Consider the following 26,149-nt stretch of genomic DNA (forward strand, 5'->3'; position numbering starts at 1 on the left):
AGCGCCTGGAACCGCTCGGCCACCCCGGCCGGCCCAGCGGGAGGGGCCGCGCAGTCCGTCACAGGACGCCTCAAACCGCGCGGCTACTCCGCGCGGCTCGTCGTTATTTTATTTTCTCATTTTTCAACAGTCCGACCCCGATAGCTGAGTGGTCAGCGCGACAGAATGTCAGTCGTAAGGGCCTGGGTTCGATTCCCGGCTGGCTCGGAGATTTTATACCCTCAGGGACTGGGTGTTGTGCTAATCATCATCATTTCATACCCATCGACACACAAGTCACTGAAGTGGCATGAAATCGAAACACTTGCACCCAGCGGACGGTCTACCCGACGTGAGGCCCTAGTGACAGGGCATTTGCATTTTATCTTTCAACTCATATCGCTACAAGGAATCATGTGTTTACGGAAACAGTGAGAATCAAGGTGACACGCTGGTGGAGAGGTATAATAAGGAATCGTGATGGACTGGTTTACTTATCTGTACATTCATGCCCGGAAGTCGTTGGCTTATAAATCTTAGACGTCATTAGTAGGCACACAGTATTTGACGTGTTATCCGTCATGAAAGCATGGGAAACGTAGTATATGCCACATCACATCTAAAATTTAATAATGATGGCAGAAAACCTAGTTCATTAACAATTAAAATGAATGGCAGTGCAGAAGTAGGTTTCGACGTAAACCATCTGTCTTTCAACATAGATACGAATACCTGAGCTTTCAACTGATGCAGTAATAGGGCGGAATAGTAATATAGTTTTCTTGAGACAATATTTCTTTCTTCCATGTATCATTGTGGAGACATTGTGAGTTCGCTACAGCTAATTTTTGGTCGATAGTGTTAACAACGATTCTTTATGGCTGCCCCATGTCATAAGGTATTCAACAGACTGGTATAAGTTTTAACCTCGATTTCAGGAAACTGCTTAATGCAGTCAAGCGCTCGTCTTCTTTCCGTCACCCCTGCCCCTTCCCCTCTTCCCTGCCTCCAGTTTCCACCACTGACTACTGATCGTCATCGTTAGCCAATGACCATCTGTGGCTGCTGATCCTCATTATTGTCCACTGACCACCATCGTTGACCAATGATCATCATCACTGACCACTGACTCTCACTGACCAGTCTAGTGACCATCATTGACCACCGGTCATCGTCATTGCCCACTGATCATCATTGACCCATCTACTAATCATCGTTGGCCACAGGGCTATGGGTATAGGTTATGGTTTGTGAATCGGGGTTACAAGTTACAGAAGTTATTTTTTAAGCAGTGCCACTAAGCAAGCTGCATGTATCTTAAGAAGTAATCCAGACAATTTAGATGTGGAAACATTTTATCTGAAGTCTCATTATGCTTGCAAAGTGTGAAAAATCTTTCATATTTCGCCAAATAATACGATTTTATTTTGCTTGAATTTTCATAGAGATCTGTACTTACATTTGCATGTTTATGATAAGAACGCAACCTGTGTGTGTGTGTGTGTGTGTGTGTGTGTGTGTGTGTGTTTGTGCCTTCACATTATGTATTTTTATTAGACGATGGTGTTATTTAATAGTTGAATAAAGGAAATACTGTCTATGAACGTTTAGACGTTTAGAGAGCCTTGACACCGCAGTTCTGATTCGTAAATGTTTCAAACTTAAAGTTGTTACTGTACACAACCTGTAGCTGGTGACAAGCTTAAAGCAAGGGTCTACTTTATTTCGCGTTTATGAAAGTTTGTGGAATAGCATTTAAACTAAAAGTCATCTTTAATAACTGCATAGTACTAATTCGTTAGTTACACTGCAGGTTTCTGGGTCATTTGGAACAAAAACAATAACTGTCAATCAGTATTGACGATTATGTTTTTCTAATGTATAACACTTTAGATGTAGAAATATTTAATTTGAAGTTTTATTGTGGCGTACATCAAGGGTAGGCCTAATTAATTACATTCTTACAATGAAACAGGATATCTGTTTCTCTGTGTGCTTACCTGCTCATCGTAAATTTTAGCTATCACATAATTTTTGCAGTTAAAAATCTAGTTGGTTAGTTTCACGATTCGATTCCTTAGGCCTACCTCGAAACGTCAACTGTTATTTTATAATGTTATTTAGAACTATTTAAGTATGAAAACGATACTGGGGGAGTATTTACTTTAGAATTGAGTATCATGTTTTACGTACTAATTTGACGAATATGTGTGTATGTGAAAAATTGCATTGCGATACTCGACATAAACAGTACACTTTTTTGCATTCCTGACGTATTTTTGTAGATATTTCAAACTTGTAAAAAACACCGTGACACTTGGCGAAGATCGTGGCCGAGGAAAATAATTAATGTGTGAATCTTTTGCGTCTAAACCAAGTGTGGTACTGAGATCGAACACTGTATATCGCCATCTGTTGCTAATGGCAACAGCTGACTTGAAGCAGCAGTTGACTTTATTTCAGGTGTTTGAAGTTTTGTGGAATAGCATTTAAACTAAAAGTCATCTTTGACAACTGCATATTACTAATTCGTCAATTAGGTTCTAGGCGCTTCAGTCTAGAACCGCGCGACTGCCACGGTCGCAGGTTCGAATCCTGCCACGGGCATGGATGTGTGTGATGTCCTTCGGTTAGTTAGGTTTAAGTAGTTCTAAGTCTAGGGGACTGATGGCCTCCGATGTTAAGTCCCATTGTGCTTACAACCATTTGAACCATTTGAAATTTCGTTTTTGTAATTTGTAGCTCGAATCTGCCCAAATGAATAAGTACAGCTCATCAAATGTCGTGCGACGTGCTGTGTCAGTGGAAAGCGTAACGGGAAACAAATGAAGCTTACCGATGACACTGAACGTCTCATGAAAAAAGTGTTGAGTAGTATTTGGCCTGACTCCAGCTGCTCACTGCAAAAATGAAATTTCAGATATCTGACGAAACACTAGAAAAAATGTGTCTGAGGACTCTTAGGGAGGCAACCGGTGTAGCTTTCAGTGGAATTTCGACAACTTTTCCTTATTTCACGCAGCCCAGATAATTCTCTCAGTATGTGACGTATGTATAGCTAAATAATTGCCCGCATCTCGTGGTCGTGCGGTGGCGTTTTCGCTTCCCACGCCCGTGTTCCCGGGTTCGATTCCAGGCGGGGTCAGGGATTTTTTCTGCCTCGTGATGGCTGGGTGTTGTGTGATGTCCTTAGGTTAGTTAGGTTTAAGTAGTTCTAAGTTCTAGGGGACTGATGACCTAAGATGTTGAGTCCCATAATGCTCAGAGCCATTTGATAAATAATTCAGTCAGATAGGCCCCATTGTAACTGGCTCTTCCATTTTAATGGTGGATAAAATACTAAGCTCTGATTGAAGGAGAGGAGAGAGAGGTGTGTGACGTATTTTTTGATAAAAGATTCAGATCATATGAACAATTTTGAGCACTCTACAGTAGTTGGCTCTTCCATTTTAGTGGTGGGTAAAACAGTAGGCTGTGATTGAAGGATGGAGGAGAGAGGTGTGTGATGTATTTTTCTGATAAATAATAGAGATCATTCAGATACTTTTGAGCACCGCCCCAATGGGGTTCCACCGTAACTGGATCTTTCGTTTTAATGATGGTCAAAGTACTAGGCTCTCACTGAAGTAGAGGAGAGAGGGGTGGTCACTATGCAGTTTGTGTGTGTGTGTGTGTGTGTGTGTGTGTGTGTGTGTGTGTGTGTATGTGTGTATGTGTGTGTTCGTGGTAAATATCTTTGCCATTTTTCATAAACATGTCATTTTTATGGATCATTATGACACTACGCTGTAGTTGGATGGAGTGGAGGGGAAGGGGATGGAAGAAAGGAGCATGGTTTTTTTTTTATCGTCACGCTAGCACAAATCAACTATTTCTTCCATCTTCGATTTTTCATTGGTTGTTTTATTTTACTGCTGGGGCGAGGAGTGGGAGGGGAGCGTCGGAGAGGAGAGCAGGAGGAGCAGGAGGGGATGGGAGAGGGGAGGTGGAGGAGTGGAGGGGATGGGAGAGTGGGGGAGGAGAAAGACTTCATGATGTCCTACATAAGTGCGTGTAGCTCATGGAGAGGTTCAAAAATGATTCAAATGGCTCTGACCACTATGGGACTTAACTTCTGAGGTCATCAGTCCCCTTGAACGTAAAACTACTTAAACCTAACAAACCTAAGGACATCACACACATCCATGCCCGAAGCAGGATTCGAACCTGCGACCGTAGCGATCGAGCTCATGGAGAGGCCAGTGACCTGGATCGTCTGATGTACGAGGGTCATTCCAAAAGAAATGCAAACTATTTTTGTGAAAATACAGTTTTCATTGTGCATGTGTGGAAGTTTTAGAGTGTGTAGATACATCCTTCCCGCTTGTATTCAGACTTAGTTCAACCTGTTCCCGTGAGTGGCGCCGTCACAGCATGTCTTCAAGATGGCTGCTAAACTTGACGTTCGTCAGAAGCAACTTGCTGTCACAGAATTCCTGTGCTGTGAAAACGAGACAGTGGGAAACATCCACAAGAGGTTGATAAAGGTGTATGTAGATGCTGCTGTCGATTGCAGTACAGTTAGTTAGTGGGAAAGCAGGTTACGTGATGAAAGCGGGCACGGCAATACTGAGGATTGTCCTCGCAGCGGCAGGCCGCGTACTCACACTTTCCAGACAATGTGCAGAGAGTTAACGAATTGGTGACTACTGACAGACGCATCACAGTAAACCAATTGTCACGCTACGTTGGGATAGGGGAAGGAAGTGATTGCGGAATACTGAAAGTGTTGGCGTTAAAAAAGGTTTGTGGCAGATGGGTTCCCAGGATGTTGACAGTGGTTCACAAAGAAACAAGAAAAGCGGTATGCAGCGAACTTTTTGAACAGTACGAGAATGGTGGAGATGAATTTCTCGGAAGATCTGTGACAGGTGAAGAAACATGGCTCTATCATTTTTCACCAGAGACGACGAGGCAATCAATGGAGTGGCATCATGCAAATTCACCCAAGAAAGAAAAATGCGAAATCACACCTTGTGCTGGAAACGTTATGGCTACGGAGTTTCTCAATTCCGAAGGACTCCTTCTTATTGACGTCATGCCAAGTGGAACCATCATAAATTGTGATGCATATGTGACGACACTGAAGAAACGTCGCGGTCGACTGAGTCGTGTTCGACCACAACGGAAAAAGCAGGACGTTATGCTGTTGCACGACAATGCACGGCCACGTGTCAGTCAAAAAATGACAAAACTCGGATGGACAATACTGAACCAACCGCCTTACAGTCCTCACCTAGCTCCATGTGACTATCATCTCTTTGGGAGACTGAAAGGCTCTCTTCGTGGAACAAGGTTTGAAGATGATGACTCCCTTGTGCACGGTGCCAAACAGTGGCTGCAACAGGTTGGCCCAGAAATGTACCGTGCGGGTATACAGGCGCTGGTTCCAAGATGGCGTAAAGCAGTTGAGAGGGATGGAAATTGTGTGGAGAAATGAAAATATTGTTCCTGAAGGATGTATCGACACACTGCAAAACTTTCAAATATATAGAATAAAAGATGATTTTTTTTAAAAAAAAGGTGTGCATTTCTTTTGGTGTGACCTTCGTAAATAAAGTAAGCCAGAACTTACAACATAAACAAAGTGTACCAGTATCCCCATAGCCTACACACTGATGTACCTACGTGTCTCCTGAATGCGAACTGATGTTTCCCGAAGTCTGCTTCTAACAATAGTTCTGCTCTTATGTGGGTAATTGGTGTATTTCGCAGTTAACAACACTGACTTGTTGATCTAATGGTTCTATGATGTTCACATCTGCCACCATCTGCGTTCTGTGCTGCTACGTGCTGCTAAGGCTGTTCCGTGACCCTTTTGATAAGACACAGAACATGCAGTCCCGTACAGTAAATGGTATGACGCCGTTATTAAATATAGACCTTAATCAGAAACATATAGCAAAGGCAGAATATTCAAAATTTTTAGGTGTGTCCATTGATGAGAGATTAAATTGGAAGAAGCACATTGATGATCTGCTGAAACGTTTGAGTTCAGCTCCTTATGCAATAAGGGTCATTGCAAATTTTGGTGATAAACATCTTCGTAAATCAGCTTACTACGCCTATTTTCACTCATTGCTTGCATATGGCATCATATTTGGGGGCAATTCATCACTGAGGAATAAAGTATTTATTGTACATAAGAGTGTAACCTGAATAATAGCTGGAGTCCACCCAAGATCATCCTGCAGACATTTATTTAAGGATCTAGGGATATTCACAGTAGCTTCTCAGCATATACAGGGTGTTACAAAAAGGTACGGCCAAACTTTCAGGAAACATTCCTCACACACAAATAAACAAAAGATGTTATGTGGACATGTGTCCGGAAGTGCTTAATTTCCATATTAGAGCTCATTTTAATTTCGTGAGTATCTTCTTCCACCTACGCTCAATGGAGCACATTAACATGATTTCATACGGGCTACTCTACCTGTGCTGCTAGAACGTGTGCCTTTACAAGTACGACACAACATGTGGTTCATGCACGATGGAGCTCCTGCACATTTCAGTCGAAGTGTTCGTACACTTCTCTACAACAGATTCGGTGACCGATGGATTGGTAGAGGCGCACCAATTCCATGGCCTCCACGCTCTCCTGACCTCAACCCTCTTGACTTTCATTTATGTGGGCATTTGAAAGCTCTTGTCTCCGCAGCCCCGGTACCAAATGTAGAGACTCTTCGTGCTCGTATTGTGGACGGCTGTGATACAATACGCCATTCTGCAGGGCTGCATCAGCGCATCAGGGATTCCATGCGACGGAGGGTGGATGCATGTATCCTCGCTAACGGAGAACATTTTGAGCATTTCCTGTAACAAAGCGTTTGAAGTCACGCTGGTACGTTCTCTTGCTGTGTGTTTCCATTCCATGATTAATGTGATTTGAAGAGAAGTAATAAAATGAGTTCTAACATGGAAAGTAAGCGTTTCCGGACACATGTCCACATAACATACTTCCTTTCTTTGTGTGTGAGGCATGTTTCCTGAAAGATTGGCTGTACCTTTTTGTAATACCCTGTATACTCTCTTATGAAATTTGTTATTAACAACCAAAACCAATTCAAAAGTAATAGCAGTGTGCATAATTACAATACTAGGAGAAATAATGATCTTCACTATTGAAGATTAAATCTAACTTTGCCACAGAAAGGGATGAATTATACTGCCACTAAAGTCTTTGGTCACTTGCCAAACAGTCTACATCTATATCTACATTTATAATCCGTAAGCCACCCAACGGTGTGTGGCGGAGGGCACGTTACGTGCCACGGTCATTACCTCCCTTCTCTGTTCCAGTCGCGTATGGTTCGCGGGAAGAACTACTGTCTGAAAGCCTCCGTACGCGCTCGAATCTCTGTAATTTTACATTCGTGATCTCCTCTGGATGTATAAGTAGGGGGAAGCAATATATTCGATACCTCAGCCAGAAACGCACCCTCTCGAAACCTGGCGAGCAAGCTACACCGCGATGCAGGGCGCCTGTCTTGCAGAGTCTGCCACTCGAATTTGCTAAACATCTCCGTAACGCTATCACGGTTACCAAATAACCCTGTGACGAAAGGCGCCGCTCTTCTTTGGATCTTCTCTATCTCCTCCGTCAACCCGATCTGGTACGGATCCCACACTGATGAACAATACTCAAGTATAGGTCGAACGAGTGTTTTGTAGGCCACCTCCTTTGTTGATGGACTACATTTTTCCCAATGAATCTCAACCTGGCACCCGCCTCACCAACAATTAATTTTACTTGATCGTTCCACTTCACATCGTTCCGCACGCATACCCCCAGATATTTTACAGAAGTAACTGCTACCATTGTTTGTTCTGCCATCATATAATCATACAATAAAGGATCCTTCTTTCTATGTATTCGCAATGCATTACATCTGTTTACATTAATGGTCAGTTGCCACTCCCTACACCAAGTGCCGATCCGCTGCAGATCTTCCTGCATTTCGCTACAACTTTCTAATGCTGCAACTTCTCTGTATACTACAGTATCATCCGCGAAAAGCCGCATGGAACTTCCGACACTTAGTATCAAAAGTCTGACAGGTAACCAACAAGTATTTAAGAAGAAACTAAAAGAATTTCTGAATGACAACTCTTTCTACTCCATAGAGGAATTTTTAGATATAAATTAAGAAAAAAAAAGAAAAAACCAAAGAAAAAATCATCATCATCATCATCATCATCATTCAAGACTGATTATGCCTTTCAGCGTTCAGTCTGGAGCATAGCCCCCTTATAAAATTCCTCCATGATCCCCTATTCAGTGCTAACATTGGTGCCTCTCCTGATGTTAAACCTATTACTTCAAAATCATTCTTAACCGAATCCAGGTACCTTCTCCTTGGTCTGCCCCGACTCCTCCTACCCTCTACTGCTGAACCCATGAGTCTCTTGGGTAACCTTGCTTCTCCCATGCGTGTAACATGACCCCACCATCTAAGCCTGTTCGCCCTGACTGCTACATCTATAGAGTTCATTCCCAGTTTTTCTTTGATTTCCTCATTGTGGACACCCTCCTGCCATTGTTCCCATCTACTAGTACCTGCAATCATCCTAGCTACTTTCATATCCGTAACCTCAACCTTGTTGATAAGGTAACCTGAATCCACCCAGCTTTCTCTCCCATACAACAAAGTTGGTCGAAAGATTGAACGGTGCACAGATAATTTAGTCTCGATACTGACTTCCTTCTTGCAGAAGAGAGTAGATCGTAGCTGAGCGCTCATTGCATTAACTTTGCTACACCTCGCTTCCAGTTCTTTCACTATGTTGCCATCCTGTGAGAATATGCATCCTAAGTACGAGGTGCATTCAAGTTCTAAGGCCTCCGACTTTTTTTCTAATTAAGTACTCACCCGAAATCGAAATCGATGAAACTGGCGTTACTTCTCGACGTAATCGCCCTGCAGACGTACACATTTTTTGCAACGCTGACGCCATGATTCCATGGCAGCGGCGAAGGCTTCTTTAGGAGTCTGTCTTGACCACTGGAAAATCGCTGAGGCAATAGCACCACGGCTGGTGAATGTGCGGCCATGGAGAGTGTCTTTCATTGTTGGAAAAAGCCAAAAGTCACTAGGAGCCAGGTCAGGTGAGTAAGGAGCATGAGGAATCACTTCAAAGTTGTTATCACAAAGAAACTGTTGCGTAACGTTAGCTCGATGTGAGGGTGCGTTGTCTTGGTGAAACAGCACACGCGCAGCCCTTCCCGGACGTTTTTGTTGCAGTGCAGGAAGGAATTTGTTCCTCAAAACATTTTCGTAGGATGCACCTGTTACCGTAGTGCCCTTTGGAACGCAATGGGTAAGGATTACGCCCTCGCTGTCCCAGAACATGGACACCATCATTTTTTCAGCACTGGCGGTTACCCGAAATTTTTTTGGTGGCGGTGAATCTGTGTGCCTCCATTGAGCTGACTGGAGCTTTGTTTCTGGATTGAAAAATGGCATTCACGTCTCATCCATTGTCACAACCAACGAAAAGAAAGTCCCATTTGTGCTGTCGTTGCGAGTCAACATTGCTTGGCAACATGCCACACGGGCAGCCATGTGGTCGTCCGTCAGCATTCGTGGCACCCACCTGGATGACACTTTTCGCATTTTCAGGTCGTCATGCAGGCTTTTGTGCACAGAACCCACAGAAACGCCAACTCTGAAGACGATCTGCTCAACAGTCATTCGGCGATCCCCCAAAACAGTTCTCTCCATTTTGTCGATCATGTCGTCAGACCGGCTTGTGTGAGCCCGAGGTTGTTTCGGTTTGTTGTCACACGGTGTTCCGCCTTCATTAAACTGTCGCACCCACGAACACACTTTCGACACATCCATAACTCCATCACCACATGTCTCCTTCAACTGTCGATGAATTTCAATTGGTGTCACACCAAGCAAATTCAGAAAACGAATGATTGCACGCTGTTCAAGTAAGGGAAATGTCGCCATTTTAAGTATTTAAAGCAGATCTCATTCTCGCCGCTGGCGGTAAAATTACATCTGCCGTACGGTGCTGCCATCTCTGGGACGTATTGACAACGAATGCGGCCTCATTTTAAAACAATGCGCATGTTTCTATCTCTTTCCAGTCCGGAGAAAAAAAAATCGGAGGCCTTAGAACTTGAATACACCTCGTACTTGAAACCGTCCACCTGTTCTAACTCCCAAAGAAAAACTAAAAAAAAGGTTGTTATATTAACTTAATTAGGTTGTTAAATTAACTTAATTATGCTATGTACTTGAAAATTTGACTCGTTGCACATCATTACGAAATATCGTATTCATGACCCATTGAACTAGTATTAATGTATTGTAATCTGTGGCTGGGCAGGTGTGCGAGGGCGACCGCGTGGTGGTGGACGTGGAGAACCGTGTGCCGGGCCACAGCACCGCCGTCCACTGGCACGGCGCGCTGCAGCGCCTCTCCCCGCACATGGACGGCGCGCCTGGAGTGACGCAGTGCGCCATCCCGGCCGCCACCTCCTTCCGCTACGACTTCATCGCCGACACGCCGGGCACACACTTCTGGCACTCGCACGACGGTGCGTGCCGCAGCCCGCCTGCCTGCCTGCACTGAGCGGGGTGGTCGCGCAAACACCTGTCACCAAGGGATAAAAAGTTCTATTTCAAATGTTGACGGTGTTGCGACAGCAACCAGTCACAAATTTACTTTCAGTTCCTTTATACAACTTGTCACCAAGGGAAAAGAAGTTCTATTTCAAATGTTGACGGTGTTGCGACAGCAACCAGCTACAAATTTACTTTCAGTTCCTTTATTCAAAGGGTACCATTACCGGTTTCGAATCGTTGTGATTCATCCTTGTGGAATACTTCTAGATGAGCTCAAGTACTATAGTATGAGTGGGACAGTGCTCAAATGGTATAAATCATACCTAACTGCAAGAGTGCAGAAAGTTGAAATAGACAGTTCACATGATATAAAAAAAAAGAAACTGGTGATTTCTCAAACTGAGGAACAAGCAAGAATGGGGTGCCACAAGGTTCGGTCTTTGGTCCTCTGCTGTTCTTAATATATATTAACGACTTGCCATTCTATATTCACGAAGATGCAAAGCTGGTACTTTTTGCCGATGATACAAGTATAACTATCACACCCGACAGACAAGAATTAACTGCTGAAACTGTAAACGATGTTTTTCAGAAAATCATTAAGTGGTTCTCTGCAAATGGGCTCTCATTAAACTTTGACAAAACACAGTATATACAGTTCCACACAATAAATGGAATGACACCACTAATAAATATAGACTTCGATCTGAAATCGGTAGCTAAGGTAGAATATTCAAAATTTCTAGGCATATGCATTGATGAGGCGTTGAACTGGAAAAAACACACTGAGGATCTCCTGAAACGTTTGAGTTCAGCTACTTATGCTATTAGGGTCATTGCAAATTTTGGCGATATACATCTGAGTAAATTAGCGTACCACGCCTATTTTCATCCTCTGCTTTCGTATAGCATCATATTCTGCGGTAACTCATCATTGAGTGAAAGAGTCTTCATTGCACAAAAGCGTGTAATCAGACTAATTGCTGGAGCTCATCAAAGATCATCCTGCAGACACTTATTTAAAGAGCTACGGATCTTCACTGTAGCCTCACAATATATATATTCACTTATGAAATTTGTTATTAACAATCCGAACGAATTCAAAAGTAATAGGAGTGTACATGGCTACAACACTAGAAGAAAGGATGATCTTCACTAGTCAAGGTTAAATCTAATTTGGCTCAGAAGGGGGTAATTATGCTGCCACAAAAGTCTTTGGTTACTTACCTAGTAGCATCAAAAGTCTGACAGATAGCCGTATAGCATTTAAAAGGAAATTAAAAGAATTTCTTAATGGCAACTCCTTCTAATCATTAGATGAATTTTTGGATTTAGTAAGTGGGTAATTTCCTAACACCTGCAAAAAAGAATTAGTGTCATGTAATATTTTGTCTAATGTAATATCTTGTATAGACACCTTTTCTTAACCTGACACGTTCCACATCATTGCGGAGTGTCGTATTCATGATCTATGGAACAAGTACTAATCTAATCCTCAGACGGTTTACACGCCTTCCTTATGACATGTGTTGTGTTTTTTTACATATTAATTGTCCTAACATATAAATAATGCATAATTATAAAGATGCCACGCACAGATGGTTGCGTTACAGATTTTCGTTGCAAGTGACATACGTGAAATGTCTGTTTGGAGTGTTTGTTTTCATAACATTCGTCTAACACATGTGACTACATTCTCACTGCATTCTTATTGTTGCACGCGTAAATTTTTCTCACTGAAAACTTTAGTTTTGTTACTGAGAACTATCACGCACCTCATGTTTTGATACATACAAAGAGCTTACAAACATGTGAGTATCAAAGGTGCTATAATACATCGTAACATTTGACGATGATGTCCTATGTTTGTAAAGGATCATATATCCATTTACGCAACTTCAATGTCTTGTACACTAGTACAGAGACATTGATTTTTTTAGTTGATATTGTTACATTAATTATAAAGTATTTTTTTAAAATATATTTATAGTACTGTATAGGTAAATTTGTCCCAACACCATCAGCATTTGTCTTCAAACAACAGCCACGATCTCCATCATGTCATCATATGACAAAATTGCATTAAGTTCTATTTCAACTTACGACGTCACATTCGGATAAAATCCCAAGGTTTCAATGACTGGCTCAATCTCCAAAATCCCACTTTTCCTCAGACCGCACAAAACCCCTCCTGATACCTCCTCCTAGGCCCCCATCTGCACAAACCCCATACTGACACCTCCTTCTTACCCCCTTCCCTCCAATCTACCTCACCTCAAGATCTTCATCCTCTCACAATGCATCCATCAGCTCTTGAACTAACTCAACCTTTTTCCTGTTAACCAGTGCAACTTCCATTCCAGTTTGTCCTCTGACACCGCGCGAGATTAGCCGAGAGCTGTAAGGCGCTGCAGTCATGTACTGCGCGGCTGATCCCAGCGGAGGTTCGAGTCCTCCCTCGGGCATGGGTGTCTGTGTTTGTCCTTAGGATAATTTAGGCTAAGTAGTGTGTAAGCTTAGGGACTGATGACCTTAGCAGTTGTCCCATAAAATTATACACACATTTGAACTTTTTTGTCGTCTGACGATCAGCTCTTGCACTTCACCTATTTCCCATTCCACCAGCTACCATAAATCCGTTATTTTGTCTCTCTAGACTTACAGAACCTACGACCCTGTGCGACAGCTCCGTCTCTTTTTCAAACTCCACACATATACACTTCCAGTTAACAATGTCTGCCTCATTGCATCCTTCCTATCCGATCGTCCATCCTTTGTCACTATTAACAATACCAATTACTGTACCTTCCATCCCACTGCAGGGGTGCCCCAAAGCTCCGTCCTTTCTACTCTCATTTATCTACTCTCCGCTGCTGATATGCTCAAACCACTGCCTCCAGGCCACCTCCTTCAGTGAGCTGATGATTCTGATACCCTCGCTCTCTATGCTGCACTCTAGAAAATCTAATGATCCCTCTAAATCCAACTCATGGTTAAGAAAAGGCCTTTCATGATCAACACCTTCAAAATGAAGGTAGCTATTATCGTTAAATTCTCAAAATCATCCACACTTTGCACTTCCATGATTTCCTCCTCGAAATTTACGACTGTTCTAGCTAGTTAAGTAACACACTAAAATATCTTGGACTAACGCTTAACTGGCAATTGATGTGGAAACCTTACCTGCTAAGCATCCAACAGAAAGCCCGCTGTACACAAAAACTATGCCTTTACACACACAGCCCTCCACACGGAGGGCAGACGTGGCTGATGGGTACCTTGAGAACGGTTATGCCTGCCATCACATTCTCAAGCAGTCCAACATTGGACTATTGTCACATCCGAATGACAGCCATATCTGGATACTGCACCAATCCACCAACCGACTACCAGGTCGAACTTGCCTATTACACTCCTCCACTATTGTCCACTGATCCCAACCATTGTCTGCTATGCAAATGTTGCATAGATTTCCACCCCACAAAAGTTGTATATGTCTCGCCAAATTCTCAAACTTCATGTGCTCCATCTCACTTTCCATATCCATATATCTTTCCCACATGAATCCCATAGTGCCTCATCAATTTCCCACCCTTCCTCACACACATTGAACGCCTCTGTATCTCTATCTGCAAACTAAATTCCATTAATCTAATTGCCTCTCCTCTGATCACAAGCCCTATAATGCTGCCATGCCTTTACACACACAGCTCTCCGTCCCTACACCTATACACAGCTATACACGCTCCATATCCTATCCAGTCGCAACTTCAACCAACTCCCTCTCCCTGACAGAGATATCTACCCCAATACTTGTTGCTTCTACCAACTTTACTTCTTCCCCAGGTGTTTCACTTCACATCAGAGCTCCTCTCTCCTTTACCCTCTCCATCCATCCCTATCCTTTTCCTCTTGGAATTACTATCCTACACACAAATCACACTATTCCTTACCCTCAGTCTTTCCCACCATCTGTATTCCCACTATTGGTCTCAGTTCCTACCTATCACATTCATAGTTCTCCTACCCCTCACACCACTGTCTTTTTACCATGCCCATCAAGGCTATGGAATACATTCTCTCCTCTCACAATACTCGACACCAGTGCTGGTCCTTCAAATTTTAAGTGAAATTGCGGTGCTTTGGCGTTGTTTATCAGAAGAATTATACCATTCTGTGATGTGTTTCCAAAATGTATATATGTATTCGGTTTTTAGCTGTCCAACTGTCATTTTTAAATGAAAATAGAAAAGCATCCCTTATGTTTGTTTCTCCTGCTCATTATATATTTTCTCATTCGCTTCGCTCAAGAGCGGAAAATTTTACCGTTTACAGCTCGCAGACACCCATATGGGGGTTTCAGAGTGAAATAACAACAAAGTGTAAAACGACTGCCTCTGCCATCGTCGTCAAGGCCTCAGTCTGACTGTCGTAAAACTGATTTTTTTTTCGCTTTCAAATAATCAATACGCAAGTGAATGTTAAAAACACACTGCCTCACAAAGGAAGGGGAGAAGAAACGAAATCAACATCACAAATTCAGATAGTTTGCGATTTCTGTGGTTACAAAAATCAAGTCAAATTTACAAAGAGTTATCCATTTTAGCCCACTTATCAGTGTGGCATTGCAGCTCCTTTGGTTGGGAATGGAATCTTAAAGTATTTGTGTGCTCTCCTGAGACAAGAGGGCCCAAGACTGTTGTAACAGATCCTTGATATCCTGCCTTCTGGCAAGCTCATCCGACACGTGTTGTTTTGAAGACACATCTAGGGGTTTTGCTGGTCACGTGCGCAACTTAACATCACGCAGACAGTTAATAGAGACACATGCGAGTGCCGCCACGAGCAACAGCTCCGCTAGCTGCCCGGGTTGACTTATGCGCGTGCCCCGCAGTGGGTCTGTCTGATTTGCTGCTGATAATGTCATGTTGCCTATATAAGCGGGAAACCGTAGGAGCTCCGGGAGTCAGTGAACTCCTGACGACGATGGCGAAGATGGTGATCGGAAGCTCGAGGATTTTATTCAGACTGACGCGGCTTGAGAACCGAGAACGTTTTATTCGTATATGCCATGGCGAAAGACTCCGAGGACACAAAAGACGAGTAGCTTAGAACAGTGCTTAAGACAGTGCGGCAGAGGCAGTGCTCTCCAGTAGCACTGGTGGTGTTGTGTGCTGCGCAGGCGTGCAGAAGCTGGAGGGCGTGGTGGGCGCGCTGGTGGTGCGGCAGGCGCGGTCGCGCGACCCCTGGCTGGCGGCGCGTCTCTACGACCACGACCTGGAGGCGCACGTGGTGGTCGTGACCGACTGGCTGCGCACCGCCGCCGACCACCGCCTGCCGGGGCTCCGCAAGCGGCGCGCCGGCCAGAACCCGGACGCCTTCCTCATCAACGGCCGCGGCATCGTGACGGTCAGTACCGGACGTGACGCCAGAGGACTTTCTTGCGGTCCACTCGCCGGCATTTTTCTTGCAGATCGTTTTTCAAACGGTCCATTAATGATGAATAATATGCACCTGTAATGCACCTCCGCCACACGCCGTCAGGTGGCTTGCGGAGTATGGATGTAGATGTAGATGTAGAAACGTCCTTTCCGTTCTTGCTGCAGAGCTTCCGTAGCACAGCACAGAGTCCTACTGTAGGCTGCAGCCGGAATCCTAACACTCTTGGCGATGTACAGCTCACGAGACAAATTACGAGGGGCGTTTGAAAAGTCCGTGCAAAAATAAAAACTACTTATGTGTTTGGGGTAAACCTTTTGTAAAAATGGTTCAAATCGCTCTGAGCACTATGGGACTTAACTACTGTCGTCATCAGTCCCCTAGAACTTAAAACTACTTAAACCTAACTAACCTAAGGACATCACACGCATCCATGCCCGAGGCAGGATTCGAACCTGCGACTGCAGCGGTCACGCGGTTCCAGACTGTAGCGCCTATAACCGCACGGCCACTCCGGCCGGCAAACCTTTTCTATTTTTCGACTTGCTCTCCCTGTAGACTTGCACACTTCGTCCGGCGCTGCTGTAACTTGCTGATCCCTTGCGAATAACAAGAATTGTCCAAGACTGCAAAATGGCTATTAATTGCTGCAATGATCTCCTCAATTGAATAAAATCTTTGTTCCGCACAGCCATTTCTTCAAATTGGGGAACAAACAGTAGTCCGAGGGAGCCAAGTCTGGAGAAAAGGGGGGGATGTGAAACGAGTTGCAATCCTATTTCCATTAGTTACGCGACCACAACTGCTGAGGTGTGTGCGGGTGCATTGTCGTGATGCAAAAGGACTTTTTTGCGGTCCAATCGCCCCTGTTTTTCTTGCAGCTCGCTTTTCAAACGCTGCAATAACGATAAAGAATATGCACCTGTAATAGTTTTACCCTTTTCCAGATAGTGGATGAGGATTATCCCTTGCGAATCAAAAACACGGTCGCCATAACCTTTCCGGCCGAAGGAATGATCTTCGCCTTTTTTGGGTGCACATTCTCCCTTGGTAACCCATTGTTTAGATTGTTGTTTGGTCTCAGGAGTACGGTAATATATCCATGCTTCACCCACAGTGACGAAACGACGCTTAAAGTCCTGCGGATTCTTCCTGAATAGCTGCAAACCATCCTTGCTACATTTCATACGATTCCGATTTTGGTCAAGCTTTCTCATGTCCAAATGTTTGTGCAAAATATTATCTATCCGTTCATTCGAGATGCCCACACCGCTATCAATCTCACGCACCTTACCTCGTCTGTCATCCATCACCATATCATGGGTTTTATCAATGATATCTGGAATCATAACCTCCACAGGGTGTCCAGAATGTCCAGCAGCACTTGTGCCAATATGGCCACTCCAAAAAATTTGAAACCACTTATAAACTGTTCTAATCGAAGGTGCAGAGTCACTGTAATGTTTATCAAGCTTCTATTTAGTCTCCTGAGGCGTTTTACCTTTCTTAAAGTAATGTTTCATCACCACACGAAATTCTTCTTTGTCCATTTTTGATAATCACTCGACTTCCTTGGTTCACACGAATGCCAAACACAAAGAAACAGACCAATATGGCTGCAACTTGGTGTTCGTTTTTTCAAAAGATGGTACTAAAAATGCTTCAAATGGCTCTGAGCACTATGGGACTTAACATCTATGGCCATCAGTCCCCTAGAACTTAGAACTACTTAAACCTAACTAAGGAGAACACACAACACCCAGCCAACACGAGGCAGAGAAAATCCCTGACCCCGCCGGGAATCGAACCCGGGAACCCGGGCGTGGGAAGCGAGAACGCTACCGCACGACCACGAGATGCGGGCGATGGTACTATCTAAAGATGACACAGATACGCACCAGTGGTGCCATCTCTCGGACTTTGCACGGACTTTTCAAACGCCCCTCGCACATGATGTAGTGCTCCACAGATTTAATCCTAATCGTTTATTGATTGATCCAGCTTTTTAGTCTACACTGCTACACACATAAAAACAGTTTACAATGGGCATTCAATAAGTAGTGCAACACATTGTTTTTGTCGGCCAATTTCGGTTGAAAAAATGCGGAATTTGTTATGGAACAACGTGAAATATTCCCATTTCAGTCCCTGTGGTCTGTAATGTAGCTGCGTTGCAAGCAGAGAACTATCATTCAGTTTCTTTTGACGGAAAAGCCGAGGATCGTACATTTTAACAGGCGCTTGCAGAATATCTACAGAGAGCTGGAAGTGAACAAAAGCACGGCGATTCGTTGGGCGAGGCATCTGTGATCGTCTCAACAAGGTCGCGCCTACTCGTCCCATCTCACGCGTGCCCTTCGGTCGCAGACAGCTGTGACTCTTGCAGTGTTGGAACGTGAGGGCAGAGCGTTCGTCGCCACAGAAATGCAAACGAAGTTCTCCATGACAACGCAAGACCGCACAGAAGTCTGCGCATCCGAGAGCAGTTCACAAAACTTCATTGGACTGATCTTCCTCATCCACCTTACAGCATGGATCACGCTACTTCCGACTTCCATCCGCTTGGGCCTAGAAGGATGCGGTCCGCGGGAAGCAGCACGTGGGTGATGGTGAGGTTATTGATTCAGCAACACCGTGGCTCCGACGTCGACGGGCCCTCGCATTAAGGCAGAATAAGGCCGTCGCACTGAACGGGGATTACGTTGAAAAGTAGGATTTTGTAGCGAAAAGATTGGGGAATAATATGGCGTGTTGTAGTCCTGAACAAGACGAACCTGCTTTCAGAAAAAAAAAGTGTTGCATTATAAGTAAGGGTTGCCAGCTTCGTATTGACCTGCAAGAGAGTGTTGAACACTGCACTACCAAAAAGTTAATAATTAATGCGCTGGACCAGTCCAACTACTTTCAGAAGGATTTCGAGATCCGAACACTGTATTGGAATATAATCAGCGCTAACAGCTTAGTTCAAAAAATGGTTTAAATGGCTCTGAGCACCATGGGACTTAACATCTGAGGTCATCAGTCCCCTAGAACTTAGAACTACTAAAACCTAAATAACCTAAGGACATCACACACATCCATGCCCGAGGCAGGATTCGAACCTGCAACCGTAACGGTCGCTCGGTTGCAGACTGTAGCGCCTAGAACCGCTCGGCCACACCGGCCGGCTAACAGTTTAGTACACTGTCTCAAATTGGCTTCTAACAACTCCCAACGAAAATCACCTCAACAACAAAACAGTAACATAGTTCAAAGTCTGTAGGAAATAATCACACAAAAATATCATTCTCAAATTTTCTCGGGCACAAATGTACTTTATTGGTTTCTACGAAACCTCGACAGATCCACGTCATTCGCTGGAACGCTATCGTCCAGCTAATTACAGGTTTCGCAGCCTGATATAAGTACTCTGCGAATCTAGCGTGTGTACGATCACCTAAAGTCAACTCTCTTCTAGAACACCGGACAGTTCAACTGCAAATCCGTGACGGCGCAGGGAACGCACTTTCGAACTCTTTCAGTTTCACTTGCTGCAAGAAATAACTCTACTGATCATGGAAGATACCCTGTACCAGCTTCTGAAGGGCACTACGAAAATACGGACTCCATCTTCTACGACACACGACTTCTACGAGGTGCGACAATAAAGTAATGAGACTGATGTGAAAAAAAAATGTTGCTTACCGCTCAAGTCAAGTTTAGTTTTGTCTCCTTCAAAGTAGTTCCCTTCCGATTGCACACACTTTTTCCAGCGCTTCTGCCATTGATGGTAACACTTCACGAACCTCATCTCCTGTAATATCCTCCAAGACCCTTGTCACAGCTTTTCGGACATCTTGTGTTGTTTGAAAATGTTGTACCTTGACCGCCATGTTGACTCCTGGAAATAGAAAAAAGTCGCTCGGAGCGATATCTGGTGAATAACGTGGCTCGGGTAGTACTGAAATTTGTTTTGAGGTTCAATATTGGTGTACTGACAGAGCAGTATGGGATGCAGAGTCCAATTATCAGCAATGTTGTCACGGACACGAAGAATTCAATTACGAACTCATTCTAAAATGTATTTGTAGTAATATTGGTTAAATGTTTGTCCAGGAGGCACCACCTCTTTATCAATAATTCCCTTGGAATCAAAGAAGCACACAAGCAGGTTGATGGTTGCCCACTGCGGTGTCCATCTTCAACATTCGTTCTGCCTTCACTAAACATTCAATGCCAACGAAAAACTTGAGCTATTGACATAACATTCTCTCCAAAACCCTTCTGAAGCTTACTGTAAGTTCTCGTCGCGTTTTCACCTAATTTAACGCAAAAAGAAATGCCATACCGTTGCGCAGTATTATGTGGTTCCATTTCAGTGACGAGAGACACAAACACGTGTTAACTTATTACAGCACAACTCACGACTCAGCAGTCAAAGATGTTGTGTCTACACAAGCCTGCAGGGTTGCCACATCTTGCAAAGAAAATCAGTCTCATTACTGTATTGTCGCACCTCGTACACTTCGATTTCGCCAGCTCCCGACCACTCCACGAAATTGTTTAACGTTTGGTCATTCCAGCCAATCCGAATCAGGCGCATTCTCATTGGCCGTTTCCTGTTCCCACCTACAGTGCTTCTGGAATGTGCTGCTCCCTGTTGAGCACTTTCAGAAGTTTCGCTGCAAGTGTTGGAAAACGCCGATCATCACAGATCCATCACTCGACCTTAAGTCAGCCAGCCTCGCGTGCTAAGGTCGCTGCCCACTTATGAGGATTAAGGAGAGACCGACACATCAGCTCCACGCTGTAGAAACACACTCCCGCTCCCTCTCCTCACAAACTGGCCCTTTCACAGACAATAGCCACAGAAATACACAGGCATTGTTCGCAAATGGTATATTACAAGTACTGAGCCCTCGGTATGCGTGTCTGCGGCTTTCATTTGCAGCCTGATTACCACTTCTACAGTGAATACTTCACCCCGGAGCGGAATGTGCCCTGTTTGAAACATCCTGACAGATTAAAACTGCACACCGAATCTGGGCTTCTATGCAGAACCGTGCCTTTCGTGAACAATCCTCCAACCGACTGAGCTATCCAGGCACGAACAACGAGCCGCCTACTTAAGTTCCGCTAACATGCCAATAATTAGAACTTTTCGGAATGAAAAGCTTTCTGATTGCTCGTATCGATGGGATTGAAATTTGGCGGTGGGACGAACTATTATATGGTTTATTTATCAACTGCGTAATAATCGATTCTTATGGCAGCTACTGTCAGCGCGCAAGTTTTAAAGGGGTCACGTTTACTCGTTGACCTCCTGTTTCCGTGTTGTTAAGTAGATGAATTCCACTATACGTTTTCTGCCTGTTTAGGCCCATAGTGTAAACTGACATTTAGCAATGTTGTTTGCAGATACATCGCCTGACAAAAGAAAGAAGCAGCCAGAAGTTGCAAGGAAATGAAAATTCACGGGTTGAAAGGATATATGAGGTACTTTAAGGATTCTTCTGGAACTTCTTGATAGAACAATTCCATACTTAAGTTTGAATAACAAGTACACAGTTTTTGTTCTACTGATTTTTGTTTATTTCGAACCAGTTTACGGCTTATTAGGCCATCTTCAGGAAACAACTGTCTAGTGTCTGGAAGGGACACTGCTTTTTAGGTAACCGAATATTATAGGTGAAGGTACAATCACTTGAATAGCGTGTCGTGCACCGAACTTCTTTCTTAATGTTGAAATTACATTTTACACAATAGACATTGTTAAGTCCAATGAATTATTAAATTACGCAATATTAGAGGTTAAATGGATTTCATTTTCTGAGATACTGTTAAAATGAATACTTCTCATTTATGTTGTGCAACAAACTTCTTTTTTTTACACCAAACTCAAGGCAATGGACAGTATTATACATAATAATTAGAATACATAATCTTACGTTATTACGGAATACATGATTATGATGCTGTAACTGAACACTCGCAACTTATGTTCAGAAAGAAACATGTTTTACGTTGTAAATAATATCATTATTCAGTGGACTATATTAAACAAAGTACATGGTTCAAATATACAATATTGAAGTATTACAAGTTATACTGTAGTATTTTATTAAGCAAGGAATAGGAAAGTCAGCTGGGTTTAATTTTGTATTGCAGTATGTGTCAAGGTTTGTGGGTATGTGACTGGTTGTCAGCATTATGTGAAGCTTAAAAGTGAGGATGTGCTTAGCTGTAGTTGATAACTTAGAACCAACTGGAGATTTTGGGCTAAACGTCTGTTTATCTCGCGTGCTTTTAGCATGCTTAGTTTTCTTCCTTTGTTGGCTACATGTAGTACTTGTGTGTGGATTTGGTAGATGCGTCCTTCCTTCAGCACATATTCGGCAAAGGTGCATCGTACATCCATAGTTGAAATGGAGGACAGTTATTATCCATTCCTTTCAGTAGTTATCAATTATTATTATTATCATTATTAAGTGAAACATAAGAAAGAGATTTTATATTGATTTGAAGTTCGCCAAAGGTATATATTAAATTATGTTTCAAATGAGCGCCAGGCTCCGTACAAATTATTTCTGATTTATGCAATCTCCAGCTGTATTCGTGTTAAATCAACCTAGCTGTTATGGCCCTGCATGTCTGACGAATATACAGTTGAAACTTCTTTCTTTAATAGTTTTTTTACTTACATTTCAATAACTGGGAAGGGGAAACTTCTTAATTTAATTCTGAAACTGATGAGTGAAACAACGTACTGTCACTTTGCTTGTCTTTATCATTTCATATCTGACCTACAGAATTATTCATGACAAATACAACTCATACACAATCTGACTGCTCAAATAATTAAGACAAAAGAATGGCCCTGAATTAGAAGAAATCCTAACTATAACCTATACGTTTCATAAGACACTTACGTCACAAAAAAATCTTCATTACGCGAAGTACAGCGATACAGAAAGCACCAATACAGCCAGCTAAGTAAAAGATTCTAACCACTGTAGGCTCCAATTACTAATAGGCACGTGGTTAGCAAAGGAAAGATTTTGTTGCAGAGCAAACAATGTATTTAGCAAATTTTGCCTTAAAAATGTGAGATCCAGTTCAAAAAATATATAATCGTCCTTGACATCGAGGTTCTAAAATTATATAATCATCAATAGTTTTAAATCTCTCGCGCTAACACTGCAGACCTCTAACCTCCATCTCTGCTAATTATAAACTTTCAACCTCCATCACTGCCGGCCGTTCACCTCCAACTGCGAGTCCGACCAGCCACACAGAGTCTCTTAAAGAGGGCGCACATCGCTGTCAGACTTATTAATGCAGTCTATCGTGCTGCCAACATTCAAAAACATACACAGGCTACTTACACAGTTTGTTGCAGGCATTACAAGTGATTTTATAGACACAAGTGTTACTACTTAATAACTCTGTTTTGTCCTTGCTGTTGAACAGAATATGGACTGCAATGCCTCTTACATAAAATGAAGTTTTGTTGTTGCATGATGTGAGGGTTTGGCTAATTTGTCAGACAGCTTTCCTAAATATGGGATTGTACAGCAGCTGGTTCTAGTTATGACTGTTGTCGCAGAGGGTGCATACACATACAGTAACAGTAGAAGAAAGACAGTCTACTTGTTATTCAACCTTAGATGTTTGATGTTATACCGGCTATTATAAAATTAGTCAAATTTACAAAGAACTTGACAGTACAGGCCCACTTGCCAGTATAACATTGTACTGTTCAATAACCTGGATACATGCAGTGATTAGATTGGAAAGGGTGGCCTAAGGCCGTTATTAGACTCCAGAAGCAAGCTTGTGCTCAACTGTAAGTGGTCCTTGGCATCCCATATACTGGCACTTAGAAAGGGTTGACATACGAGCTGGTCCCATACACGTTCTATCATGGACAGATCTGGGGATTTTGTTGGCCACTGGAGTACCTCTCCATCAAGCAAACAGTTGATGGAGGAACGTGCCATGTGTGGACGAGTTTTGTACTGTTGAAAAATGACACCACAATACTGTTGCTTGAGAGGTAACACAGGAGAAAGCAGAGTGTCCGTGACACAGCCTTGTGTGCCGTCAGAGTCCCCTTGATTACTAACAGCCCTGGCCTGTGGTCATACCCAGTGGGTCCCCACACCATGACGGCAGGAGTAACACTGTTCTACATCTCAAAACATTTCAAGAATGGAATATCTCCCCAGATCGCTCGCTATGCTCGCCGATGTTGGTCATCTTGGGTAGTGCACAGCTGCAATTCATCACTGAAAACGGTGTGACGTCATTCATCAGCAGTCTATGCTTCCCATTCACGACACCACCTCAAATGCAGCTGTTCTTGTTGAGGTGTTAACAGCAACTTACTCATGGGACGGCAATTTCCCAGCCTGCTCGCTGCTAGCCTTCGACCAGTGGTTGAGGATGACACAGATAGTTCAGTAGAGTCCACCACTTGTTCTCAGATGGCATTAAAATATGCCTGATGCACAGCATGACAATCCTCCCTTGTGGTGCTCAGACGTGGTTGACCATAACATTGACAACGAATGAGCCTGTCTCCACATTCCCATGCAGTCCAACGTCGGGCGACTATCATGTACGATTTCCCTACAAATTTGGGTATTGCATGATTTGACCAGCCAGCCAAATGGAGACACATGATGAGGCACCTTTTAAACTCTGCCAGGTGCTGATAACGCTGTCTCAGGGGAGTACGTGGCATTTCCGAGTCTTTCATCACTGAACATCTGACACTCTTCACGCCCCTCATATAACTTACCAGGTCTGGTAACAACATTAAACACAAACAACAGAAATACATCCTAGTCGCCATTCTGCCTCTCACAGAAAATTGCAACTCTGATGATTTACACTGAGGTCACAGAAGTCATGGGATACGTCCTAATATCGTGTCGGATCTTCTTTTGCTCGGTGTTGGGGTGTTGTGTAGCAACTCGAGGTGGCATCGACTCACCAAGGTGTCAGAAGTTCCATGCAGAAATACTGAGCCACGGTGCATGTATCGCCATCTGTAATTGCGGAAGTGTTGCCTTTGCAGAATTTTGTCCACGAGCTGAACTATCGATTTTGTCCCATAAATATTCGATGGGATTCATGTCGGACAATGTAAGTGGCCAGATCATATCCAGAATATTCCTCAAACCAACTGCGAACAACTGTCGCCCTATCGATGATGTGCTGCCATCCATAAACTTTGACTATTTTTTTGGAAGCCTGAAGTTCATGAATGAGTGCAAACGGTCTCCAGGTAGCGGAACTTAACCATTTGCAGTCGCCACATGGGGTAATGGGGTAGCCTTGTGGTCTAGGGCGTCTTGTCACGGTTCGCGAGTCCCCCCCCCCCCCCCCCCCCCCCCGTCAGAGGTCCGATCCCTCTCAGGCATGGGTGTATGTGTTGTCCATAGCTTAAGTTAGTTTAAGTTAGATTAAGTAGTGCGTAAGCCTATGGACTGATGACCTCAGCAGTTTAGTCCCACAGTCCTTACCACAAATTTCCAAATTTTTCCATTTCCAGTCAAGGATCGGTTCAGTTGGAGCAGACGACCCAGTCTATTCGATGTAGACACAAGACACACATTTATGGGGCCACCAGCAGCTGACACAGTGTCTTGTTGACAACTTGTATTTATGGGTTTGTGGGGTCTCTGCCACACTTGAACCCTACCTCTTACAAACTGAAATCAAGACTCATCTGAGCACCATTGTTTTCCAGTCCAGTGTGGTGCAACCAATATAGTCACACGACCAGGAGAGACGCTGCAGGTAATGTGCTGTCAGCAACACCACTCAAGATGGTTGTCTGCTGTCATAACCCATTAACGCCAGTTTCACTGTACTGTCCTAACGGATACGTTCATCATACGTCCCATATTGGTTTCTGCGGTTTTTAACGCAGTGCTGCTTGTCTATTAGACTGACAACTCTATGCAAATACCGCTGCTCTCGATCGTTAAGTGAAGGCTGTTGGCCACTGCATTGTCTGTGGTGAGAGGTAATGGCTGAAATCTGGTATTCTCTGCACACTCTTAACACTGTGGATCTCGGAATATTGAATTCCCTACCGATTTTTGAAATGCCCAGCTCCAACT

General features: G+C 43.6%; 1 protein-coding gene across 1 annotated transcript in view; it reads left to right on the forward strand.

Moving 5' to 3' along the window:
• Nucleotides 1-26,149, forward strand: part of LOC126355722 (uncharacterized) — a 169,776-nt gene that overhangs the window by 57,419 nt on the left and 86,208 nt on the right. Inside the window, exons 4-5 of the mRNA XM_050006089.1 lie at nucleotides 10,360-10,570; nucleotides 15,781-16,007. Coding sequence (XP_049862046.1) covers nucleotides 10,360-10,570; nucleotides 15,781-16,007 — 438 coding nt within the window. The remainder of the gene's footprint in view (nucleotides 1-10,359; nucleotides 10,571-15,780; nucleotides 16,008-26,149) is intronic.

This window comes from Schistocerca gregaria, chromosome 3 (genome assembly GCF_023897955.1).
Source record: "Schistocerca gregaria isolate iqSchGreg1 chromosome 3, iqSchGreg1.2, whole genome shotgun sequence".
NCBI classification, from domain to species: Eukaryota; Metazoa; Arthropoda; class Insecta; order Orthoptera; family Acrididae; genus Schistocerca; species Schistocerca gregaria.